The sequence below is a fragment of the Armigeres subalbatus genome, chromosome 1 (assembly GCF_024139115.2).
Source record: "Armigeres subalbatus isolate Guangzhou_Male chromosome 1, GZ_Asu_2, whole genome shotgun sequence".
Classification (NCBI taxonomy): Eukaryota; Metazoa; Arthropoda; class Insecta; order Diptera; family Culicidae; genus Armigeres; species Armigeres subalbatus.
In genome coordinates this window covers 221,959,931-221,982,493 of record NC_085139.1, presented here as the reverse complement: position 1 = coordinate 221,982,493, position 22,563 = coordinate 221,959,931, and the positions used below count along the sequence as shown (strand labels likewise).

At 36.8% G+C, this 22,563-nt stretch overlaps 1 protein-coding gene across 3 annotated transcripts in view; it reads left to right on the top strand.

The window, feature by feature from the left end:
• Nucleotides 1–22,563, top strand: part of LOC134205803 (double-stranded RNA-specific editase Adar) — a 209,953-nt gene that overhangs the window by 134,600 nt on the left and 52,790 nt on the right. The window contains exons 3-4 of one of the 3 annotated variants that reach the window (XM_062681398.1): nucleotides 7,404–7,418; nucleotides 8,069–8,268. In XM_062681398.1, the coding sequence (XP_062537382.1) occupies nucleotides 7,404–7,418; nucleotides 8,069–8,268 (215 nt within the window). Of the gene's footprint in view, nucleotides 1–7,403; nucleotides 7,419–8,068; nucleotides 8,269–8,963; nucleotides 9,087–22,563 lie in introns of those variants that run through there. The other 2 variants (XM_062681399.1, XM_062681400.1) reach the window with 2 other exon arrangements.

The window sequence follows — 22,563 nt, the reverse complement described above, 5'->3', positions numbered from 1 at the left end:
TTTTATTTAACCTTTTGTCTGTGCTCTGGGGTCAATATGACCCCAGGCCAATTTGAGTGGCTGCCATTTTTTTAGTTTTCAACCGATTCTTCTAATTTTTGGTAATTTGATAAAACTCGCCGATGCAAATTGGGTGCAAATTCGCTTGAAAAATCTTGAAAATATGCGCTACAGAGTACTTTTTTCAAAAACTTACGTTGTCTGTGCTCTGGGGTCAAATTGACCCCAAATTGAAATTGCTATAACTTGCTTAATGTTTGACCAATTTTGGATTTTTGGGGCTGTTTCGAAAGATAATTTAATCATCTTTCAGGTCGTTACCAAAGATTGACTATAGGTGGGCGGGTACATAGCAGGGAGGGGTTTTTGTAAGAAAGGGTACAATTAGGCTTGTAAAATGTCATCTGCATGTCATTTGACTAATTTGTTCATAACTTTCTTTAGAAGCCAAATTTATTGCATAATTTTAGATGTACTCATAACGCTTGAGTAGTGCTATATTTTTGTCCAAGGGTACATTGCTCTAAATATAACATCTTAGGCTGGAGAGTGAAAACTCTCCAAAATGTCACGTGTCATTTGACATAATGTCATTTGAATGACATTTTGCCTCCCACGCCCCAGATTACATATTTACAGCAATGTCTTGTTAGACAAAGTTGTAGGCACATTTAAGCGCTATAAGTTCGTCATACATCATGAATTGATAGCTACCTTCTGGAAAAAGTTCTGGGAAAATTATACAAACAAATGCAAATGACATTTTACAACACTGGGTGCAATAACAGTGATTTTTCATGCTTATTTTACTTATATCAGAATATCCTACCCATTTTGAACTGCACCTGCAACTGCAACTGCTTTGACATGAGGCATTGATTAGTTTAGAGCTTGATCGCTAGGTGGCGGTATATTTGTATTCATTATTTTAGACTACTCAAGTAATTCCGATGTACGGAATTTTCCTCATTGTAAATATTCTTATCGCACAAATTTGAAATTTGTAAAGATGACGTCTTTAACAAAGTTCGTCTGGTAGGAATGATCTGTCATGTTATGGAATAAAGAATTAGGAAATTTACAAATAGGCGGCGCTAGTGTACTTGCAATGTTCTTGCATGTTTGAAATATTGCTTTAGCTTAAGATCCCTCATACCTACACCCAAGTTGTATTCGGTAACATTGTTCAGGATGTCCAGGACTACAAAGCGGTGCTCAATATAATGAGCATTTCTTCCAAGATGCGGCGCTAGTGAGCTGTTATATTTGAGTATATTGTTCCATGTGAGATCTGATGTATTTTGGTTTGCATCATTTTTGACAAACATGAATGTTGTGGTAGAGTTCATCAAAAGTTTTCTTTGTATACCTGCTCCAGCGATGCTGCAAATAATAGAATATGTTCACAGAATATGTTTAGGTCATCCAAGAAAACCCTGGAATTAAGACCTTTGGGTCTACATGCGTAACCAAAGATCAGCCAATTTTCCGAATGTTTGTAAAATTCACAATTATTACTTCCGTCACAAGACAGTCCATTCCCACTAGATGACCTTTGATCAAGACGCTATTTTAACAAATTTTAAATTTGTGTGATAAGAATATTTACACTGAGGAGAATTCTATATATCGGAATTACTTGAGTAGTCTAAAATAATGAATTCAAATATACCACAAACTGGCGGCCAAGTTCTAAACTAACTAACTAAACAACGCCTCATCCCAAAGCACACGCCTATAACCTTTTTTAAAAAGGTGCAGTTCAAAATGGGAAGGATTTTCGGATATAACTAAAATATTCATGAAAAATCACTGTTTTTGTACCCTTGTTTACTAAGACCCCTCCCCGCTATGTACCCGCCCACCAATAGTCAATCTTTAGTAGCGACCTGAAAGATGATTAAATTATCTTTCGAAACAGCCACAAAAATCCAAAATCGGCCAAACATTAAGAAAGTTATAGCAATTTCAATTTGGGGTCAATTTGACCCCAGAGCACAGACAACGTAAGTTTTTTTGAACACAGACAGAAGGTTAATTAGATGTACCGAAGTCTAGCTCACTTTTTGAACACTTACCATTAACCGATCTGCTCGCAACAAATTGCATTCGACGCGGAATCCTGTCTTATTGCTTCTTATTGAAAATTGACCGGATCGGACTATGGCCATTATACATTTTCTCAAGACAAAAACGAACAGTGGGTAATGTCTGTGACATAACCGCTAAGTGGACGTAGGACTTGACTTGACCATGCCTTTAAGATACATAATATGTCCAAATTTCTCACATCAACTATTTTGGATAAATAATAGGCGTTGCATACCATTCCTTGGCAAAATCTTCTCATCTAACCGACACAGAAATCAAATCTACCTCGAACAAGAATCATCAAAAACAATTCAGGAAGTATCTGTCCGGTCACGGAATATTAGCCTCGACAGTGGCAACCTTCCCACTGAAGGACTGCCTGAAATAAGCCACAAGTTGGCCAAGCAGGGGATGTAGGGCCTCCTAATCTGTGCGATAGCGACTGAAGGAGAACATTATTTTTAACTCTTAGAGCCTTGAAAAAGGCTGTTTGCTTCGGCTAAGTGCAAAAAGTAAGAAAACGATCTTTTCAAATAACCGCGAATTTCTAGTGGTGGTATAAAAAAGACTGTATGCTCTGCGAGCGAATGCACTTTTCTTTTATATATCTTATTTTGAATCTTCTCTGCTTCCCAATTGGTGGGCCAATCAGCCAGTGTCTTGTATCCCGCTTCTTTGTCAGCCAAAGCGTCATCATCATCAACGCGTTCGAGAAGGGCGAGAAGGGGAGTCTATTTCCTAACGGGACTTTTCGCTTGATATAGGCCAATAAGCCGGGCAAGCGAGCTTAGAATTGCACTTCAGGTGAGAAGTACGTGTTCTTTTCTGAGACAACATTGTTAGTAGTAGATGGAAGGAAACACCAGGACATGGGATTTCGGGTGATAAGATTTAGAATTGGTAACATGGGACGATCATTCAGTCACGTTCGCTTTGTGTGCGGTCAGTGTCAAACAATGTTTATCTGGATATTTCTTGATCAATGCCAAAAAATCCAACATTTGATGAAAAATCGATTGATAGTTTATTAATGTTTGAGCTGTTATCGGTGTTTTTTTAATCCAAATATCCAAATATTATGTGAGAGATTTGGACATCTTATGTTTTTTAGGCATGGTCAAGCGAAGTCCTTCGTCCACTTCGCGGTTAAATCAGAAAATAATCCACTGTTAGTTTTGACGCTATTTATGAAAATCACGCATAAAATTTTATCGCTAGAATATTGGATTTGGCACCCAAGTACAATTTCTATCCCGAAGGGTATTGAAAGCTTTGATATTGATCTCTATTATTGGCACTCTGAAGAACCGCTTGTTTTTTGGACATACATGCAGCATTAGAGTGATTCAAATTTTGACTTTTTGCTCCCCTATGCTTAAACGATGGCATTTGCCATTTTAATAAACGTCCTAAATTTTTAGCTAATTTGGATGTAATTTGACTGAGCACAAGCAGTTTGAAGCTTGTATGAAAATTACTATGAAAACAGTAACTTTTGTGAAAAACCGTTCCCCATCATTGCCGATTAAGCTCTAAAAATGTATGAATACGTTGGCAACATAGAAAATTTAACAAGGGAAAATATCGTCGTTGTTGCTAAACGATTTGATGCTGGCAACAAAAGTTATTAGGGAAATACTGAATTGTAGGAAATTCAATTTAACACGTAAAAGAATAACATCAATATCAATAATGAGCATTTCTGTTTTCTTTATAATTTTGCTCAAAAAAGTCAGATTGCTTTGCAACAACAACTGACTTTCAGCTTAGGATCTATTCTATGATGGCGATGCGTTAAATATATTCAAATAGATTCTGGGCTGCTTCACGGAACGATCCTTTACATAAGTGGCAATTCTCATAGTAATTTTCATACAACCTTCAAACTGCACGTGCACAACCAAATTACATCCAAATCAGCTAAAAATTTGGGAGGACTATTAAAATAGCAAAAACAATCGTTTAAGGATAGGGGAGCGAAAAAGTCAAAATTTGAATCACTCTAATGCAGCATCATGTGGCTTTTCTTCAGCCTGTCTCGGCTCATCACCGATGCCGGCCGGTCTCGGCTCGACTCTGCTGCTGCTGCTGCTGCCGGTATCTGCTCAGCATTGCTGCTTTGTCGGGTCTGTAGGGTGGACTGCTGCTGTACTGGCTAGGTTTCGGCTGATGATGGTGGCTTCGATGGTGTCGAGCCGAAAAAGCGATCGGTGCAGACTTCATTCCCTGCTAAAAGATGTGAGTGCTGTTCAATCGATGGTTGCTTCGCTTGTCCCGGTCAGAATGAAAGGAAAAAATCGCGTTGCGTTATTTTACGGCTTCTCGGCAGACCCAGCGGCTGCTCATTCGCTGGTGTCTGCACCAATGAGAACGTGGTAATGGAATGATGCAAGAATTATGCGGTACCCATATTTATAGGTTCCCTTGATCTCAATGTTTTTCATTGAAAACAGTTTCATGCCTATTGAAACAAGTTTTTCGGGTCTTATCAAGCATGGACATGAAAGGCATACTTGAAATCTGTCGATTGAGGGGCTTTCCGCAGAAATTCGTCCATTGAGACGAACGCTATTAACGTTTAAAATCTTTCAACACAGCGTAACGCGGTCGATTTGAATATTTTGGAATGACACCCGGTATAGTAAAGAGAGACGTAAGTCCTACGTCAAAACAAGTGGAAAAGTCTAGATCACTTTTTTGCCACTTATCCTTAACCGATTTGCTAGCAACAAGTTGTATTCGACTGGGATGCATGTCTTCTTCTTCTTCTTATTGGCATTACATCCCCACACTGGGACAGAGCCGCCTCGCAGCTTAGTGTTCATTAAGCACTTCCACGGTTATTAACTGCGAGGTTTCTAAGCCAGGTTACCATTTTTGCATTCGTATATCATAAGGCTAGCACGATGATACTTTTATGCCCAGGGAAGTCGAGACAATTTCCAATCCGAAAATTGCCTAGACCGGCACCGGGAATCGAACCCAGCCACCCTCAGCATGGTCTTGCTTTGTAGTCGCGCGTCTTACCGTACGGCTAAGGAGGGCCCCTGTGATTCATGTCTTATTGCTTTCTATTGAAAACTGGGTTGATATGATCAGAAGCTATGGTCAAAATACGTGAAAAAACTCGAAAATTTTCCAAGCTCTTTCCATTAATTCAGTGACCCTGACCCATTGACCCAATCGGCAACAATTGCGTTCGACGCGGAATCCTGTCCCATTGTGTTCCATTAAAGATTGGGCTGGAACTTGGTAAATATACTAATGATTAGTAACTAATCTAATAGTAAATATTCTAGGAGTTCGAAAAAGGAAATATACGTTTACACTCATGAGTCTATTGTTTTTTCATATTTAATAACTTGATTACATGATAAATAATGGGCTACCTTCTCTTGGCAAGCCTAAATAATGGAGTATCCGTCGTCAGTTGCATAAGCCATAGTTTACATAGCCTATCACAAAGCCAACGGCATCTTCCAAGGTAACTACCCTCTCTATTTAAGCTGCTTTTGATGCTCTTTTAGCATATGTATGAAATAGGTATCCAGTCCATCGTAGCCTGCTGTGTATTATAAGAATACCCATATTTAGTGTTTCAAAAATATTGATTTTTTTTAAAAGTGATCGGAATCGCAGATTTGCAGCCATAAGCTGCTGGATTTGGTTTTAATGTATTCTGGGAAGTCCAAAGGAAGTCGTAGTGGTAGTCCCTAGGCGAAACATTGAGATTTTTTTTGTATTGAACATTTTGTTAGATTAATTTATATTTTTTCATCTGGTCACTTTAGGATGTTTTTCTACCTATTTTTTCCATGTTGACCACTACTCGAAAGTACATGAAACAAACTTTCAGAAGCTGTTTCTAGTGTTAAAAAAGAGTTACTGTTGCCGAAGATATTGACATTGACAGTAGTACAATGCATTGGTTTTCAAAATCTAAAAAGTGCTTGGTTCTGATGCCTATATCTCGATAACCATATGGCTTAGAGTGCTAATATTATCTAGGATTTAATGCTCCGAAGCATAAGCTTTTAGTAGGTCAACTTAAATTACAAATAGGAGAAAGTCTATTTTTGATTTTCGGTCACCTGATTCCCCATACTGACAGCTGATTAGCGGCCCTCGTGTCTCCGTGAGGTCTTGATTGAACTGAGGATCAGAGCCCAGCCCGTAAGTTGCACGATTTTCATGTCTGTGATCGCGATGCACGTATGGGTTTGGTTGGTTTACCAATTTTCAACAGTGTCTGGCGAAATTAATTTTTTTTTCAAAAGCTGGGTGCCTTATTTCATTGTTTTAAATAGTTGGGCAAAACCTGAGAGTTCGAGTTCGTCGATCGATTGACTCAAGAAGACGGCCCATACTTCCTGGCCACTTTTCGTGACACGGTTCCAAAATTGAATCTACAGAAAGACAGAACGACATGTAATTTGATATCGTTTTCAGCCTGTTCCCTGCTCTGTAAGGAAATATGATGATACGACATTGTTGGAATGATAAATGGCACTAGCAACTAATAAAGCGAAATATCTTGGCCTTATTTCATCCCGCTAGGGAATTACTTGAGATTCATCGCCATGGATATTAGGGACAGGGATGAAAAGTGTTATTCCGTGTTATTTGACTAATTTGCAAATAACTTTTTTCAGAAATCGATTCTATTCAGGATTTTAACGCTCGAATGATCCTTCAACTTTGTACAACAGATAACAATTGTGAGTATAAAGCGCATGGCATCTTTTGACAAAAAAATGGCTTTCTCGTCGCGTGAGTGTATTTTGTCATGGTCCTAATCTTGCGTTCCAGTTCTTATGTTAATTCGAGTAAACGCATGGATCGAAAAATGGGTTCGAATTGGGTTTGAGTTTGTAAAAAATGAAACCGGTTCGTCACAATTTGTTCACGTTTGTTAGATACGATCCGATTTGTGGAAAAGATGTTCCCTTAATCAAAAACATAAAAGTTTCAAGCTTCAAATCTTAATCTTAAAGTGCTGTCTGAGTAAATCAATTTAACGAACGTAATTCAATATTCTAAAAAAGCTTTTATATTAATTAGCAGTAATAAATTCACAGTGTCTTGTCCGAGTTACAGCCTTTTCCGACCATTGTGCAATGTTCAAGAACGCGCGCCCGCCATCACATGCTGTAACAATGACCATTCTTTCGACATAATAATGACCAAATTTCTTTCTCTCTTCATCTCGTTTCCCCTCTTAAATACATCCGTTTCTTCCCATCTAAAAATAAATCGCCCACCACCGAAAACCACGTAAATCACGCGCGGAATCTGGGCAAAAATAAAAACAGTCAACCTAGCGACAGGTGAGTCCCTCATCGGCGACAACGCACCCCATATTTTTGGGCGCGTTCTTTTTTTGTTGGTATGTGCTTACTTGTTTGCTTTCTTGTTTGTTTTGCGACACGTTGTTCCTTTTTTTATGTGTGTTCAAACCGCAAACCGGTGCGAACCTTCCGCACTGTCTGTGTTGAGTTTCGGTTCTGCCATTTATTATTTCCCCAAACGCGCTTATCGATAAGCGATCAATTTCACCTCCCATAGCATATTGCTTCTCGTCCTGTGGCTTCTTTGCCACTTGACTTCCGTTATCTTCTTCGAGTGCCGAATCGTCCCCAAGAAAAAAAGGCAACTCTGAATAGGGTGGCTCAATTTTTAAAAAAGTTGTCTCTGTCGCGTTTCTTAACATTCTATATAGTTTTAGGACAATTGTTACTTAGTTCGCAGAGACAATTTATCGATTCGTATTCAAATACCCAATCCAATACCCGTTCATTGAGCCACCCTATAGAGAAGCGCTGCCGCAACCTCGCTCGTTTACCGCAGAAGATAGCAATCTGTTTTGTGCCCATTCTGACTTTGGCCTTTTGTCCCCCCCCCCCTCCATCCCAGTATGTAGTTATCTCATCATTATGGTGACGAGAGCTAATGCACGCGCTTTTCGTCCGTTTTGCAGGCAATGCTGCGGCCCGAAAGCGTCGCAAGCTCCAGCAGGCCCAGCTGAAAACCGGCGATTCGGCCGGCGGCGCCACGGATCAGGGTCCCCAGACGAAGAACACCGTCGCGGTGCTGAACGAGCTGAAGCGCAACTTGGTGTACAACATGGAGTCGCAGACCGGGCCGGTTCATGCACCGCTTTTCACGATGTCTGTGGTGGTAAGTTGATTGACTTTTATGTACTGCTGCTGCCCATTTTCAATTAGTTGTAAGAGCACGATAACGTGGCGTATTTGATGACTATCGTTTTCTCTTCTTAGGGGGGTATATCTGCAGGATATTCTTGTCGAAGCTAATTTATTTATATTGCCTACGTTTGGTTCTATTTATGAATTTTCTTTGTCATGTTACGCAGCCCATTTTGAATGATGTTAATTGATGAATGAACTCAGTAGAATCCAAAAACGACCGTTCTAAGAGACGGCCTTGCCCGCTTCTCACGTTTTAAGGGCTCAAGTCAAAAGTTGCATTTAGTAGTCGATCAACACATTAAAATGACATTTTTGCGAATATTGTATTGAAATGTGGAATCTGGTACATATTTATGTTCAGAGTTGCTCATTGATCTAGTACCCTGCCCTTTGGTTCAGAAATGGTATGATCGCTTGAAAGTGGGTTGCAAGATCATTCATCTATAGTTTTTTTTAAATGTAGAAAAAAAAATACCTACAGCATAATAATTTAAAACGAATCGTTGTGAATTGATGGATCATAAATTAAACTCGCGTTTTTTGATGATCTCTCATCTGCAGCCGTCGAACCATTCTGAATGGCCGTCGTGAGAATATCACCTTTGAAGTACCGTTAATCGATGTTTTCCTTTGTCTATTTTCTTATACTTAAAATTTCACAGAGGACAATTGGAAGGTGGCCCAGAGCAATTGAATGGATTTTCGCTATCAACATCTTTAATTTTTACGTGACTTATATGAATCGGAACAAATAAGTTATCAGTGAGTGCAAGGTACAACGTTAAGGTAAGATAATTTTGTTCTAAATTCAATATCATGATATATTAAAAACTATGTATTTGATCAACTCATCGACATGTTTGGAGAAGCGACTTTGAATCACCGACGAATTTGAATCACTACTTTGACCAATCAAAATCCAATCCAAATTCAATCCAAATCCAATCCAAATCCAATCCAAATCCAAATCCACTCCAAGTCCAATCAGAATCCGATCCAAATCCAATCCAAATCCAGCCCAAATCCAATCCAACACAAATTCAATCCTAATCCAATCTTAATTCAATCCAAATCCAATCCGATCCAAATCCAAATCCAGTCCAAATCCAATCTTGATCAAATTTTAATCCAATCCAAATCCAATCCTAATTTTATCCAAATCCAATCTTAATTCAATCCTAATCCAATCTTAATCCAATCCAAGTCCAATCCAAATGCAATCCGAATCTAATCCAAATCCAATCTAAAAACAATCCAAATCCATTTCATATCCAATCCAAATCCAATCCAAGTCCAATCCAAATCCAATCCAAATCCGCAAATCCAATCCAGATCCAATCCAATCCAAATTAAATCCAAATCCAATCCAAATATAATCCAAATCCAATTCAAATCCAATCCAAATATAATCCAAATCCAATCCAAATCCAATCCAAATCCAATCCAATCCAATTCCAATCCAAATCCAATCCAAATCCAATCCAATCCAAATCCAATCCAAATCCAATCCAAATTCAATCCAAATCTAATCCAAAACCAATCCAAATCCAATCCAAATCCAGCCCAAATCCAATCCAACACAAATTCAATCCTAATCCAATCTTAATTCAATCCAAATCCAATCCGATCCAAATCCAAATCCAGTCCAAATCCAATCTTGATCAAATTTTAATCCAATCCTAATTTTGTCCAAATCCAATCTTAATTCAATCCTAATCCAATCTTAATCCAATCCAAATCCAATCCAAATGCAATCCGAATCTAATCCAAATCCAATCTAAAAACAATCCAAATCCATTTCATATCCAATCCAAATCCAATCCAAGTCCAATCCGAATCCAATCCAAATCCGCAAATCCAATCCAGATCCAATCCAATCCAAATTAAATCCAAATCCAATCCAAATCCAATCCAAATATAATCCAAATCCAATTCAAATCAAAATCCAATCTAATCCAATTCTATTCAAAATGCAATCCAAATTCAATCTGAATCCAATCCAAATCCAATCCAGATCCAATCCAATCCAAATTAAATCCAAATCCAATCCAAATATAATCCAAATCCAATTCAAATCCAATCCAAATATAATCCAAATCCAATCCAAATCCAATCCAAATCCAATCCAAATCTAATCCAAATCCAATCAAATCTAAATCCAATCCAAATCCAATCCAAATCCAATCCAAATCCAATCCAAATCTAATCCAAAACCAATCCAAATCCAATCCAAATCAAAATCCAATCTAATCCAATTCTATTCAAAATGCAATCCAAATTCAATCTGAATCCAATCCAAATCCAATCCAGATCCAATCCAATCCAAATTAAATCCAAATCCAATCCAAATCCAATTCAAATCCAATCCAAATATAATCCAAATCCAATCCAAATCCAATCCAAATCCAATCCAATCCAATTCCAATCCAATCCAATTCCAATCCAAATCCAATCCAAATCCAATCCAAATCCAGTCAAAATGCAAACCAAATCCAATCCATTACAAATCCAATCTTAATACAAGCCAAATCCAATCCTAATCCAATCCAAATTCAATCCAATCCAAATCTAGTCCAAAGCCAAACCAAATCCAATCCAATCCAAATCCATTACAAATTCATTACAAATCTAATCCAAATCCAATCTATGTCCAATCCAAATCTATTCCAACCCAATCCGAATCCAATTCCAATCTAAATCTAATTCTATTCAAAATGCAATCCAAATTTTAATCCAATCCAAAATCAGTCCCAATCCAATCCAAATACAATCCAAATCCAATCCAAATTCAATCTAAATCCAATCCATAACCAATCCAAATCAAATCCAAATCCAATCTAATCCAATTCCATTCAAAATGCAATCCAAATTCAATCTGAATCCAATTCCATTCAAAATCCAATCCAAATCCAATCCAGATCCAATCCAATCCAAATTCAATCCAAATCCAATTCAAATCCAATCCAAATATAATCCAAATCCAATCCAAATCTAATCCAAATCCAATCAAATCTAAATCCAATCCAAGTTCAATCCAAATCCAATCCCAATCCAACCCAAATTCAATCCTAATCCAATCCAAACCCAAACCAATTCCAATCCAAATCCAATTCAAATCCAAACCGAATCCAATCCAAATCCAATACAAATCCAAATCCAATTCAAATCCAATCCAAATTCAATCCAAATCCAATCCAAATCCATCCCAAATCTAATCCAAATCCAATCCAAATCCAATCCGAATCCAATCCAAATCCAATCCAAATACAATCCAAATACAATCCAAATCCAATCCCAATTCAATCTAAATCCAATCCATAACCAATCCAAATCAAAACCAAATCCAATCTAATCCAATTCCATTCAAAATGCAATCCAAATTCAATCTGAATCCAATTCCATTCAAAATTCAATCCAAATCCAATCCAGATCAAATCCAATCCAAATTCAATCCAAATCCAATTCAAATCCAATCCAAATATAATACAAATCCAATCCAAATCCAATCCAAATCTAATCCAAATCCAATCAAATCTCCATCCATTACAAATTCATTACAAATCTAATCCAAATCCAATTCCAATCTAAATCAAATTCCATTCAAAATGTAAATGCAATCCAAATTCCAATCCAATCCAAAATCAATCCAAATAAAACCCAAATCCTATCCAAATCCAATCTAAATCCAATCCAAATTTAATCCAAATCCAATCCAAACTCAATCCAAATCCAATCCAAATCTAATCCAAAACCAATCCAAATCCAATCCAAATCAAAATCCAATCTAATCCAATTCTATTCAAAATGCAATCCAAATTCAATCTGAATCCAATACAAATCCAATCCAGATCCAATCCAATCCAAATCAAATCCAAACCAATCCAAACCAACCAAACCAATCCAAACATAATCCAAACCAATCCAAATCTAATCCAAACCAATCCAATCCAATCCAATCCAAATCCAATCCAAACCAATCCAAACCAATCCAAACCAATCCAAATCTAATCCAACCCAACCAAACCAATCCAAATCCAATCCAAACCAATCCAACCAATCCAATCCAACCCAATCCAAACCAATCCAAACCAATCCAAACCAATCCAACCAATCCAAACCAATCCAAACCAATCCAACTCCAATCCAAACCAATCCAAACCAATCCAAATCTAATCCAAAACCAATCCAAACCAATCCAAATCAAACCAATCTAATCCAATTCTATTCAAAACGCAATCCCAAACTCAACCTGAACCAACCAAACCAATCCAGATCCAATCCAATCCAAATCCAATCCAAACCAATCCAAACCAATCCAAACATAATCCAAACCAATCCAAACCAATCCAAACCAATCCAAACCAATCCAAACCAATCCAAACCAATCCAATCCAAACCAACCAATCCAATTCCAATCCAAACCAATCCAAACCAATCCAAACCAATCCAAACCAATCCAAACCAATCCAAATCTAATCCAAACCAATCCAATCCAACTCCAACCAAACCAACCAAACCAATCCAAACCAATCCAAACCAATCCAAATCTAATCCAACTCCAACCAAACCAATCCAAACCAACCAAACCAACCCAAACCAATCCAATCCAATTCCAATCCAAACCAACCAAACCAATCCAAACCAACCAAACCAATCCAACTCCAACCAAACCAACCAAACCAATCCAAATCCAATCCTGAACCAATCCAAATCCAATCCAAATCAAAATCCAATCTAATCCAATTCTATTCAAAATGCAATCCAAACCAACTGAACCAATCCAAACCAATCCAGATCCAATCCAATCCAAATTAAACCAAACCAATCCAAACCAACCAAACCAACCAAACATAATCCAAATCCAACCAAACCAACCAAACCAATCCAAACCAATCCAAACCAATCCAAACCAATCCAATCCAAACCAATCCAATCCAACCCAATCCAAACCAATCCAAACCAACCAAACCAATCCAAACCAATCCAAATCCAAGGCAAATCCAATCCAAATCCAATCCAAATCCAATCCAAATCCAATCCAAATCCAATCCAATCCGATCCAAATCCAGTCAAAATGCAAACCAAATCCAATCCAATACAAATCCAATCTTAATCCAATCCAAATCCAAATCCATATTTTATCCAAGTCCAATCTTAATACAATCCAAATCCAATCCTAATCCAATCCAAATTCAATCCAATCCAAATCTAGTCCAAAGCCAAACCAAATCCAATCCGATCCAAATCCATTACAAACTCATTACAAATCTAATCCAATTCCAATCTATGTCCAATCTAAATCTATTCCAACCCAATCCAAATCCAATTCCAATCTAAATCTAATTCTATTCAAAATGCAATCCAAATTCTAATCCAATCCAAAATCAGTCCTAATCCAATCCAAATACAATCCAATCCAAATCCAATCCAAATTCGATCTAAATCCAATCCATAACCAATCCAAATCAAATCCAAATCCAATCTAATCCAATTCCATTCAAAATGCAATCCAAATTCAATCTGAATCCAATTCCATTCAAAATACAATCCAAATCCAATCCAGATCCAATCCAATCCAAATTCAATCCAAATCCAATTCAAATCCAATCCAAATATAATCCAAATCCAATCCAAATCTAATCCAAATCCAATCAAATCTAAATCCAATCCAAACCCAATCCAAGTTCAATCCAAATCCAATCCCAATCCAACCCAAATTCAATCCTAATCCAATCCAAATCCAAACCAATTCCAATCCATATCCAATTCAAATCCAAACCGAATCCAATCCAAATCCAATACAAATCCAAACCAATCCAAACCAATCCAAACCAATCCAAACCAATCCAACCAACCAAACCAATCCAACCAATCCAAACCATCCCAAATCTAATCCAACCAATCCAAACCAATCCGAATCCAATCCTAATCTAATCCAAACCAATCCGAATCCAACCCAAATCTAATCCAAATCTAATCCAAACCAACCAAACCAATCACAACCAACCCAAATTCAATCCAAATCCAACAAAACCAACCCAAACCAATCCAAATCTAATCCAAACCAATTCAAATCCACCCAAACCAATCCAAACCAAACCAATCCAATCAAAATCCAGTCCAAATCCAATCCAAATCCAATCCAAATCCAATCCAAATCCAGTCCAAATCCAATCCAATCCAAATCCAATCCAAATCCAACCCAAATCTAATCCAACCCAATCCAAATCCAATTCCAATCTAAATCTATTCAAAATGCAATCCAAATTCCAATCCATTAGCATTAGCATTAGCATTAGCATTAGCATTAGCATTGTTACGGTGTAATTCGTAGATTGGACACTAGTGATACTCATGTTTTACTTTTGAGATTCTTATCTAGAATGCTATCAGAAATCAAGAAGGGGAGTGGTCTTTGATTCCAGTCTTAAACAAAAATAACAAAAGCATGAGGATTACTACTCCTGGCCACGCCCATCTTCACCGTAACTAGGAAGAGGAAGGAAGTGTTGATGTAGTACTTACTTAACGAGAGGCCACCGACTTAGCGACACCCTCATAAGTACCACGGAGTTGGATAATGAGGAAGGTAAACGTTGGGTCAGGATTCGCCTGTAACTGGCAATGTAACCGTGGTAGATCTTATCCCGCAACACACCACGTAAAGGTGTCTACCCAGCATTACGAGTCAATGCAATCCAAATTCCAATCCAAATCCAATCTTAATCCAATACAATCCAAATACCATCCAAATCCACTCCAAATCCAATCCAAATCCAATCCAAATCTAATCCACATCCAATCCAAATCCAATCCAAACCAAACCAATCCAAACCAACCCCAAATCTAATCCAAACCAATCTATGTCCAATCCAAATCTATTCCAACCCAATCCAAATCCAATTCCAATCTAATTCTATTCAAAATGCAATCCAAATTCCAATCCAATCCAAAATCCAATACAATCCAAATTCAATCTGAATCCAATCCAAATCCAATCCAGATCCAATTCAATCCAAATTCAATCCAAATCCAATTCAAATCCAATCCAAATATAATCCAAATCCAATCCAAATCCAATCAAATCTAAATCCAATCCAATATCAATCCAAGTTAAATCCAAATCAAATCCCAATCCAACCCAAATTCAATCCAAATCCAATCCAACCAACCCAAATTTAATCTAACCAATCCAAACCAATTCAAACCAAATCCGAATCCAATCCAAATCCAACCAATTAAAAACCAATCCAACCAATCCAAATCCAATCCAAAACAATCCAAACCATCCCAAATCTAATCCAACCAATCCAAACCAACCAAACCAATCCGAATCCAACCCAAATCTAATCCAAATCTAATCCAAACCAATCACAAACCAACCCAAATTCAATACAAACCAATCCAAACCCAACCAAACCCAATCCAAATCTAATCCAAACCAATTCAAATTCAACCAGTCCAATCCAAACCAATCCAAACCAATCCAAACCAACCAATCCAAACCAATCAAATCCAAACCAATCCAATACCAATCCAAGCTCAATCCAAATCAATTCCCAATCCAACCCAAATCCAATCCAAATCCAACCCAAATCCAATTCAAATTTAATCTAAATCCAATCCAAGTCCAATCTAAATCCAATCCGAAACCAAATCCAATACAAATCCAATTTAAATTCAAATCCAATCCAATTAAAATCCAATCCAAATTCAATCAAATCTAAATCCAATCCAATACCAATCCAAGTTCAATCCAAATCAAATCCCAATCCAACCCAAATTCAATCCAAATCCAATCCAAATCCAACCCAAATCCAATCCAAATTTAATCAAATCCAAATCCAATTCAAATCCAATCCGAATCCAATCCAAATCCAATACAAATCCAATTCAAATCCAAATCCAATCCAATTAAAATCCAATCCAAATCCATCCCAAATCTAATCCAAATCCAATCCAAATCCAATCCGAATCCTACCCAAATCTAATCCAAGTCTAATCCAAATCCAATCACAATCCAACCCAAATTCAATACAAATCCAATCCAAATCCAACCAAAATTCAATCCAAATCTAATCCAAATCCAATTCAAATCCAATCCAAATCCTTCCAAATCGAATCCAAATCCAATTTAACTCCAATCCAAATCCCATCCAAATCCAATCTAAATCCAATCCAAATCCCATCCGAATCCACCCCAAACATAATTCAAATCTAATCCAAACCAATCACAACCAATCCAAACCAATACAAGTCCAATCCAACCAACCAAAACCAATCCAAATCTAATCCAAATCCAATCCAAATCCCATCCAAATCCAATCCAAACCAATCCAAATCCAACCAAACCTTCCAACCCAATCCAAACCAATCTAAATCCACACCAAAACCAATCCAAAACCAATCCAAATCAAACCAGATCCAATCTAATCCAATTCCATGCAAAATGGAATCCAAATTGAATCTGAGTCGAATTAAATTCAAAGTGGAATCCAAATTTAATCGGAATGCAATTACATTCAAAATGCAATCCAAACCAACTGAACCAATCCAATCCAAATCTAATCCAAACCCAATCAAATCTAAATCCGATCCAAATCCAATCCAAGTTCAATCCAAATCCAATCCCAATCCAACCCAAATTCAATGCAAATCCGATCCAGCTCCAATCCAAATCCAACCCAAATCCAATCCAAATCCGATCCAAATCCCATCCGAATCAATCCAAATCCAATACAAATCCAATTCAAACCAAACCAATCCAAACCAATCGAACCAACCAAACCAATCCAAATCAAATCCAAATTCAATCCAAACCAATCCAAATCGAACCAAACCAATCCAAATACAACCAAAATCTAATCCAAATCTATTCCAATTCCAATCCAAATCCAATCCAAAACCAATCCAAATCCAACCCAAATCTAATCGAAATCCAATCCCAATCCAACCCAAATTCAATCCAAATACAATCCAAATCCAACCCAAATCTAATCAAAATCCAATCCCCAATTCAAATCCAATCCAAATCCAAATCAGATACTATTAGAGATAGAACCAACCAAACCAAACCAGTCCAAACCAACCAAACCAATCCAACCAACCCAAACCAATCCAAACCAACACAAACCAAACCAAACCAATTCAAACCAATCCAAACCAATCCAAACCAATCCAACCTTCCAAACCAATCCAACCCAATCTAAATCCATACCAAAACCAATCCAAAACCAATCCAAATCAAACCAGATCCAATCTAATCCAATTCCATTCAAAATGCAATCCAAACCAACTGAACCAACTCCATTCAAATGCAATCCAAATTCAATCTGAATCCAATTCCATTCAAAATGCAATCCAAATTCAATCTGAATCCAATCCAATCCAAATCTAATCCAAACCCAATCAAATCTAAATCCGATCCAAATCCAATCCAAGTTCAATCCAAATCCAATCCCAATCCAACCCAAATTCAATCCAAATCCGATCCAGCTCCAATCCAAATCCAACCCAAATCCAATCCAAATCCGATCCAAATCCAATCCAAATCAATCCAAATCCAATACAAATCCAATTCAAATCCAAATCCAATCCAAATCCAATCCAAATCCAATCCAAATCCAATCCAAATCCAATCCAAATCCAATAAAAATCCAATCCAAATCCGAATCCAATCCGATCCAAATCCAGTCAAAATGCAAACCAAATCCAATCCAATACAAATCCAATCTTAATCCAATCCAAATCCAAATCCATATTTTATCCAAGTCCAATCTTAATACAATCCAAATCCAATCCTAATCCAATCCAAATTCAATCCAATCCAAATCTAGTCCAAAGCCAAACCAAATCCAATCCAATCCAAATCCATTACAAATTCATTACAAATCTAATCCAATTCCAATCTATGTCCAATCTAAATCTATTCCAACCCAATCCAAATCCAATTCCAATCTAAATCTAATTCTATTCAAAATGCAATCCAAATTCTAATCCAATCCAAAATCAGTCCTAATCCAATCCAAATACAATCCAATCCAAATCCAATCCAAATTCGATCTAAATCCAATCCATAACCAATCCAAATCAAATCCAAATCCAATCTAATCCAATTCCATTCAAAATGCAATCCAAATTCAATCTGAATCCAATTCCATTCAAAATCCAATCCAAATCCAATCCAGATCCAATCCAATCCAAATTCAATCCAAATCCAATTCAAATCCAATCCAAATATAATCCAAATCCAATCCAAATCTAATCCAAATCCAATCAAATCTAAATCCAATCCAAATCCAATCCAAGTTCAATCCAAATCCAATCCCAATCCAACCCAAATTCAATCCTAATCCAATCCAAATCCAAACCAATTCCAATCCAAATCCAATTCAAATCCAAACCGAATCCAATCCAAATCCAATACAAATCCAAATCCAATTCAAATCCAATCCAAATTCAATCCAAATCCAATCCAAATCCAATCCAAATCCAATCCAAATCCATCCCAAATCTAATCCAAATCCAATCCAAATCCAATCCGAATCCAATCCTAATCTAATCCAAATCCAATCCGAATCCAACCCAAATCTAATCCAAATCTAATCCAAATCCAATCCAAATCCAATCACAATCCAACCCAAATTCAATCCAAATCCAATAAAAATCCAACCCAAATCCAATCCAAATCTAATCCAAATCCAATTCAAATCCACTCCAAATCCAATCCAAATCCAAATCCAATCCAATCAAAATCCAGTCCAAATCCAATCCAAATCCAATCCAAATCCAATCCAAATCCAGTCCAAATCCAATCCAATCCAAATCCAACCCAAATCTAATCCAACCCAATCCAAATCCAATTCCAATCTAAATCTATTCAAAATGCAATCCAAATTCCAATCCATTAGCATTAGCATTAGCATTAGCATTAGCATTGTTACGGTGTAATTCGTAGATTGGACACTAGTGATACTCATGTTTTACTTTTGAGATCCTTATCTAGAATGCTATCAGAAATCAAGAAGGGGAGTGGTCTTTGATTCCAGTCTTAAACAAAAATAACAAAAGCATGAGGATTACTACTCCTGGCCACGCCCATCTTCACCGTAACTAGGAAGAGGAAGGAAGTGTTGATGTAGTACTTACTTAACGAGAGGCCACCGACTTAGCGACACCCTCATAAGTACCACGGAGTTGGATAATGAGGAAGGTAATCGTTGGGTCAGGATTTGCCTGTAGCTGGCAATGTAACCGTGGTAGATCTTATCCCGTAACACACCACGTAAAGGTGTCTACCCAGCATTACGGGTCAATGCAATCCAAATTCCAATCCAATCCAAAATCCAATACAATCCAAATACTATCCAAATCCAGTCCAAATCCAATCCAAATCCAATCCAAATCTAATCCAAATCCAATCCAAATCCAATCCAAATCCAAATCCAATCCAAATCCAACCCAAATCTAATCCAAATCCAATCTATGTCCAATCCAAATCTATTCCAACCCAATCCAAATCCAATTCCAATCTAATTCTATTCAAAATGCAATCCAAATTCCAATCCAATCCAAAATCCAATACAATCCAAATTCAATCTGAATCCAATCCAAATCCAATCCAGATCCAATTCAATCCAAATTCAATCCAAATCCAATTCAAATCCAATCCAAATATAATCCAAATCCAATCCAAATCTAATCCAAATCCAATCAAATCTAAATCCAATCCAATATCAATCCAAGTTAAATCCAAATCAAATCCCAATCCAACCCAAATTCAATCCAAATCCAATCCAAATCCAACCCAAATTTAATCTAAATCCAATCCAAATCCAATTCAAATCCAATCCGAATCCAATCCAAATCCAATCCAATTAAAATCCAATCCAAATCCAATCCAAATCCAATCCAAAAACAATCCAAATCCATCCCAAATCTAATCCAAATCCAATCCAAATCCAATCCAAATCCAATCCGAATCCAACCCAAATCTAATCCAAATCTAATCCAAATCCAATCACAAACCAACCCAAATTCAATACAAATCCAATCCAAATCCAACCAAAATCCAATCCAAATCTAATCCAAATCCAATTCAAATTCAATCCAGTCCAATCCAAATCCAATCCAAATCCAATCCAAATCCAATCCAATCCAAATCCAATCAAATCTAAATCCAATCCAATACCAATCCAAGCTCAATCCAAATCAATTCCCAATCCAACCCAAATCCAATCCAAATCCAACCCAAATCCAATTCAAATTTAATCTAAATCCAATCCAAATCCAATTCAAATCCAATCCGAATCCAAATCCAATACAAATCCAATTCAAATTCAAATCCAATCCAATTAAAATCCAATCCAAATTCAATCAAATCTAAATCCAATCCAATACCAATCCAAGTTCAATCCAAATCAAATCCCAATCCAACCCAAATTCAATCCAAATCCAATCCAAATCCAACCCAAATCCAATCCAAATTTAATCTAAATCCAATCCAAATCCAATTCAAATCCAATCCGAATCCAATCCAAATCCAATACAAATCCAATTCAAATCCAAATCCAATCCAATTAAAATCCAATCCAAATCCATCCCAAATCTAATCCAAATCCAATCCAAATCCAATCCGAATCCTACCCAAATCTAATCCAAGTCTAATCCAAATCCAATCACAATCCAAACCCAACCAATACAAATCCAATCCAAATCCAACCAAAATTCAATCCAAATCTAATCCAAATCCAATTCAAATCCAATCCAAATCCTTCCAAATCGAATCCAAATCCAATTTAACTCCAATCCAAATCCCATCCAAATCCAATCTAAATCCAATCCAAATCCTATCCGAATCCACCCCAAATATAATTCAAATCTAATCCAAATCCAATCACAATCCAATCCAAATCCAATACAAGTCCAATCCAAATCCAACCAAAATCCAATCCAAATCTAATCCAAATCCAATCCAAATCCTATCCAAATCCAATCCAAATCCAATCCAAATCCAATCCAAATCCAATCCAAATCCAATCCAAATCCAATCCAAATTCAATCCAATCCAAATCCAATCCAAATTCAACCCAAATCCAATCCAAATCCAATCCAAATCCAATCCAAATCCTTCCAAATCCAATCCAAATCCAATCTAAATCCATACCAAAACCAATCCAAAACCAATCCAAATCAAATCCAGATCCAATCTAATCCAATTCCATTCAAAATGCAATCCAAATTCAATCTGAATCCAATTCCATTCAAAATGCAATCCAAATTCAATCTGAATCCAATTCCATTCAAAATGCAATCCAAATTCAATCTGAATCCAATCCAATCCAAATCTAATCCAAACCCAATCAAATCTAAATCCGATCCAAATCCAATCCAAGTTCAATCCAAATCCAATCCCAATCCAACCCAAATTCAATCCAAATCCGATCCAGCTCCAATCCAAATCCAACCCAAATCCAATCCAAATCCGATCCAAATCCAATCCAAATCAATCCAAATCCAATACAAATCCAATTCAAATTCAAATCCAATCCAAATCCAATCGAAATCCAATCCAAATCCAATCCAAATCAAATCCAAATTCAATCCAAATCCAATCCAAATCGAATCCAAATCCAATCCAAATACAACCAAAATCTAATCCAAATCTATTCCAATTCCAATCCAAATCCAATCCAAAACCAATCCAAATCCAACCCAAATCTAATCCAAATCCAATCCCAATCCAACCCAAATTCAATCCAAATACAATCCAAATCCAACCCAAATCTAATCCAAATCCAATCCCCAATTCAAATCCAATCCAAATCCAAATCAGATACTATTAGAGATAGAATCCAATTCAAATTCAAATCCAGTCGAAATCCAATTCAAATCCAATCCAAATCCAACCCAAATCCAATCCAAACCAACACAAACCAAACCAAACCAACCAAACCAATCCAAACCAACCAAACCAATCCAAACCAATCCAATCCAATCCAAATCCAATCCAAATCCAATCCAAATCCAATCCAAATCCAATCCAAATCCAATCCAAATCCAATCCAAATCCAATCCAAATCCAATCCAAATCCAATCCAATTCCAATCCAAATCCAATTTACATCCAATCCAAATCCAATTCTAGTCAAAATCCAATCGAAATTCAATCCAAATCCAATTCAAATCCAATCCAAATTCAATCCAAATCTAGTTCAAATCCAATCCAAATCCAATTTTAATCCAAACCAAATCCAATCCAATCT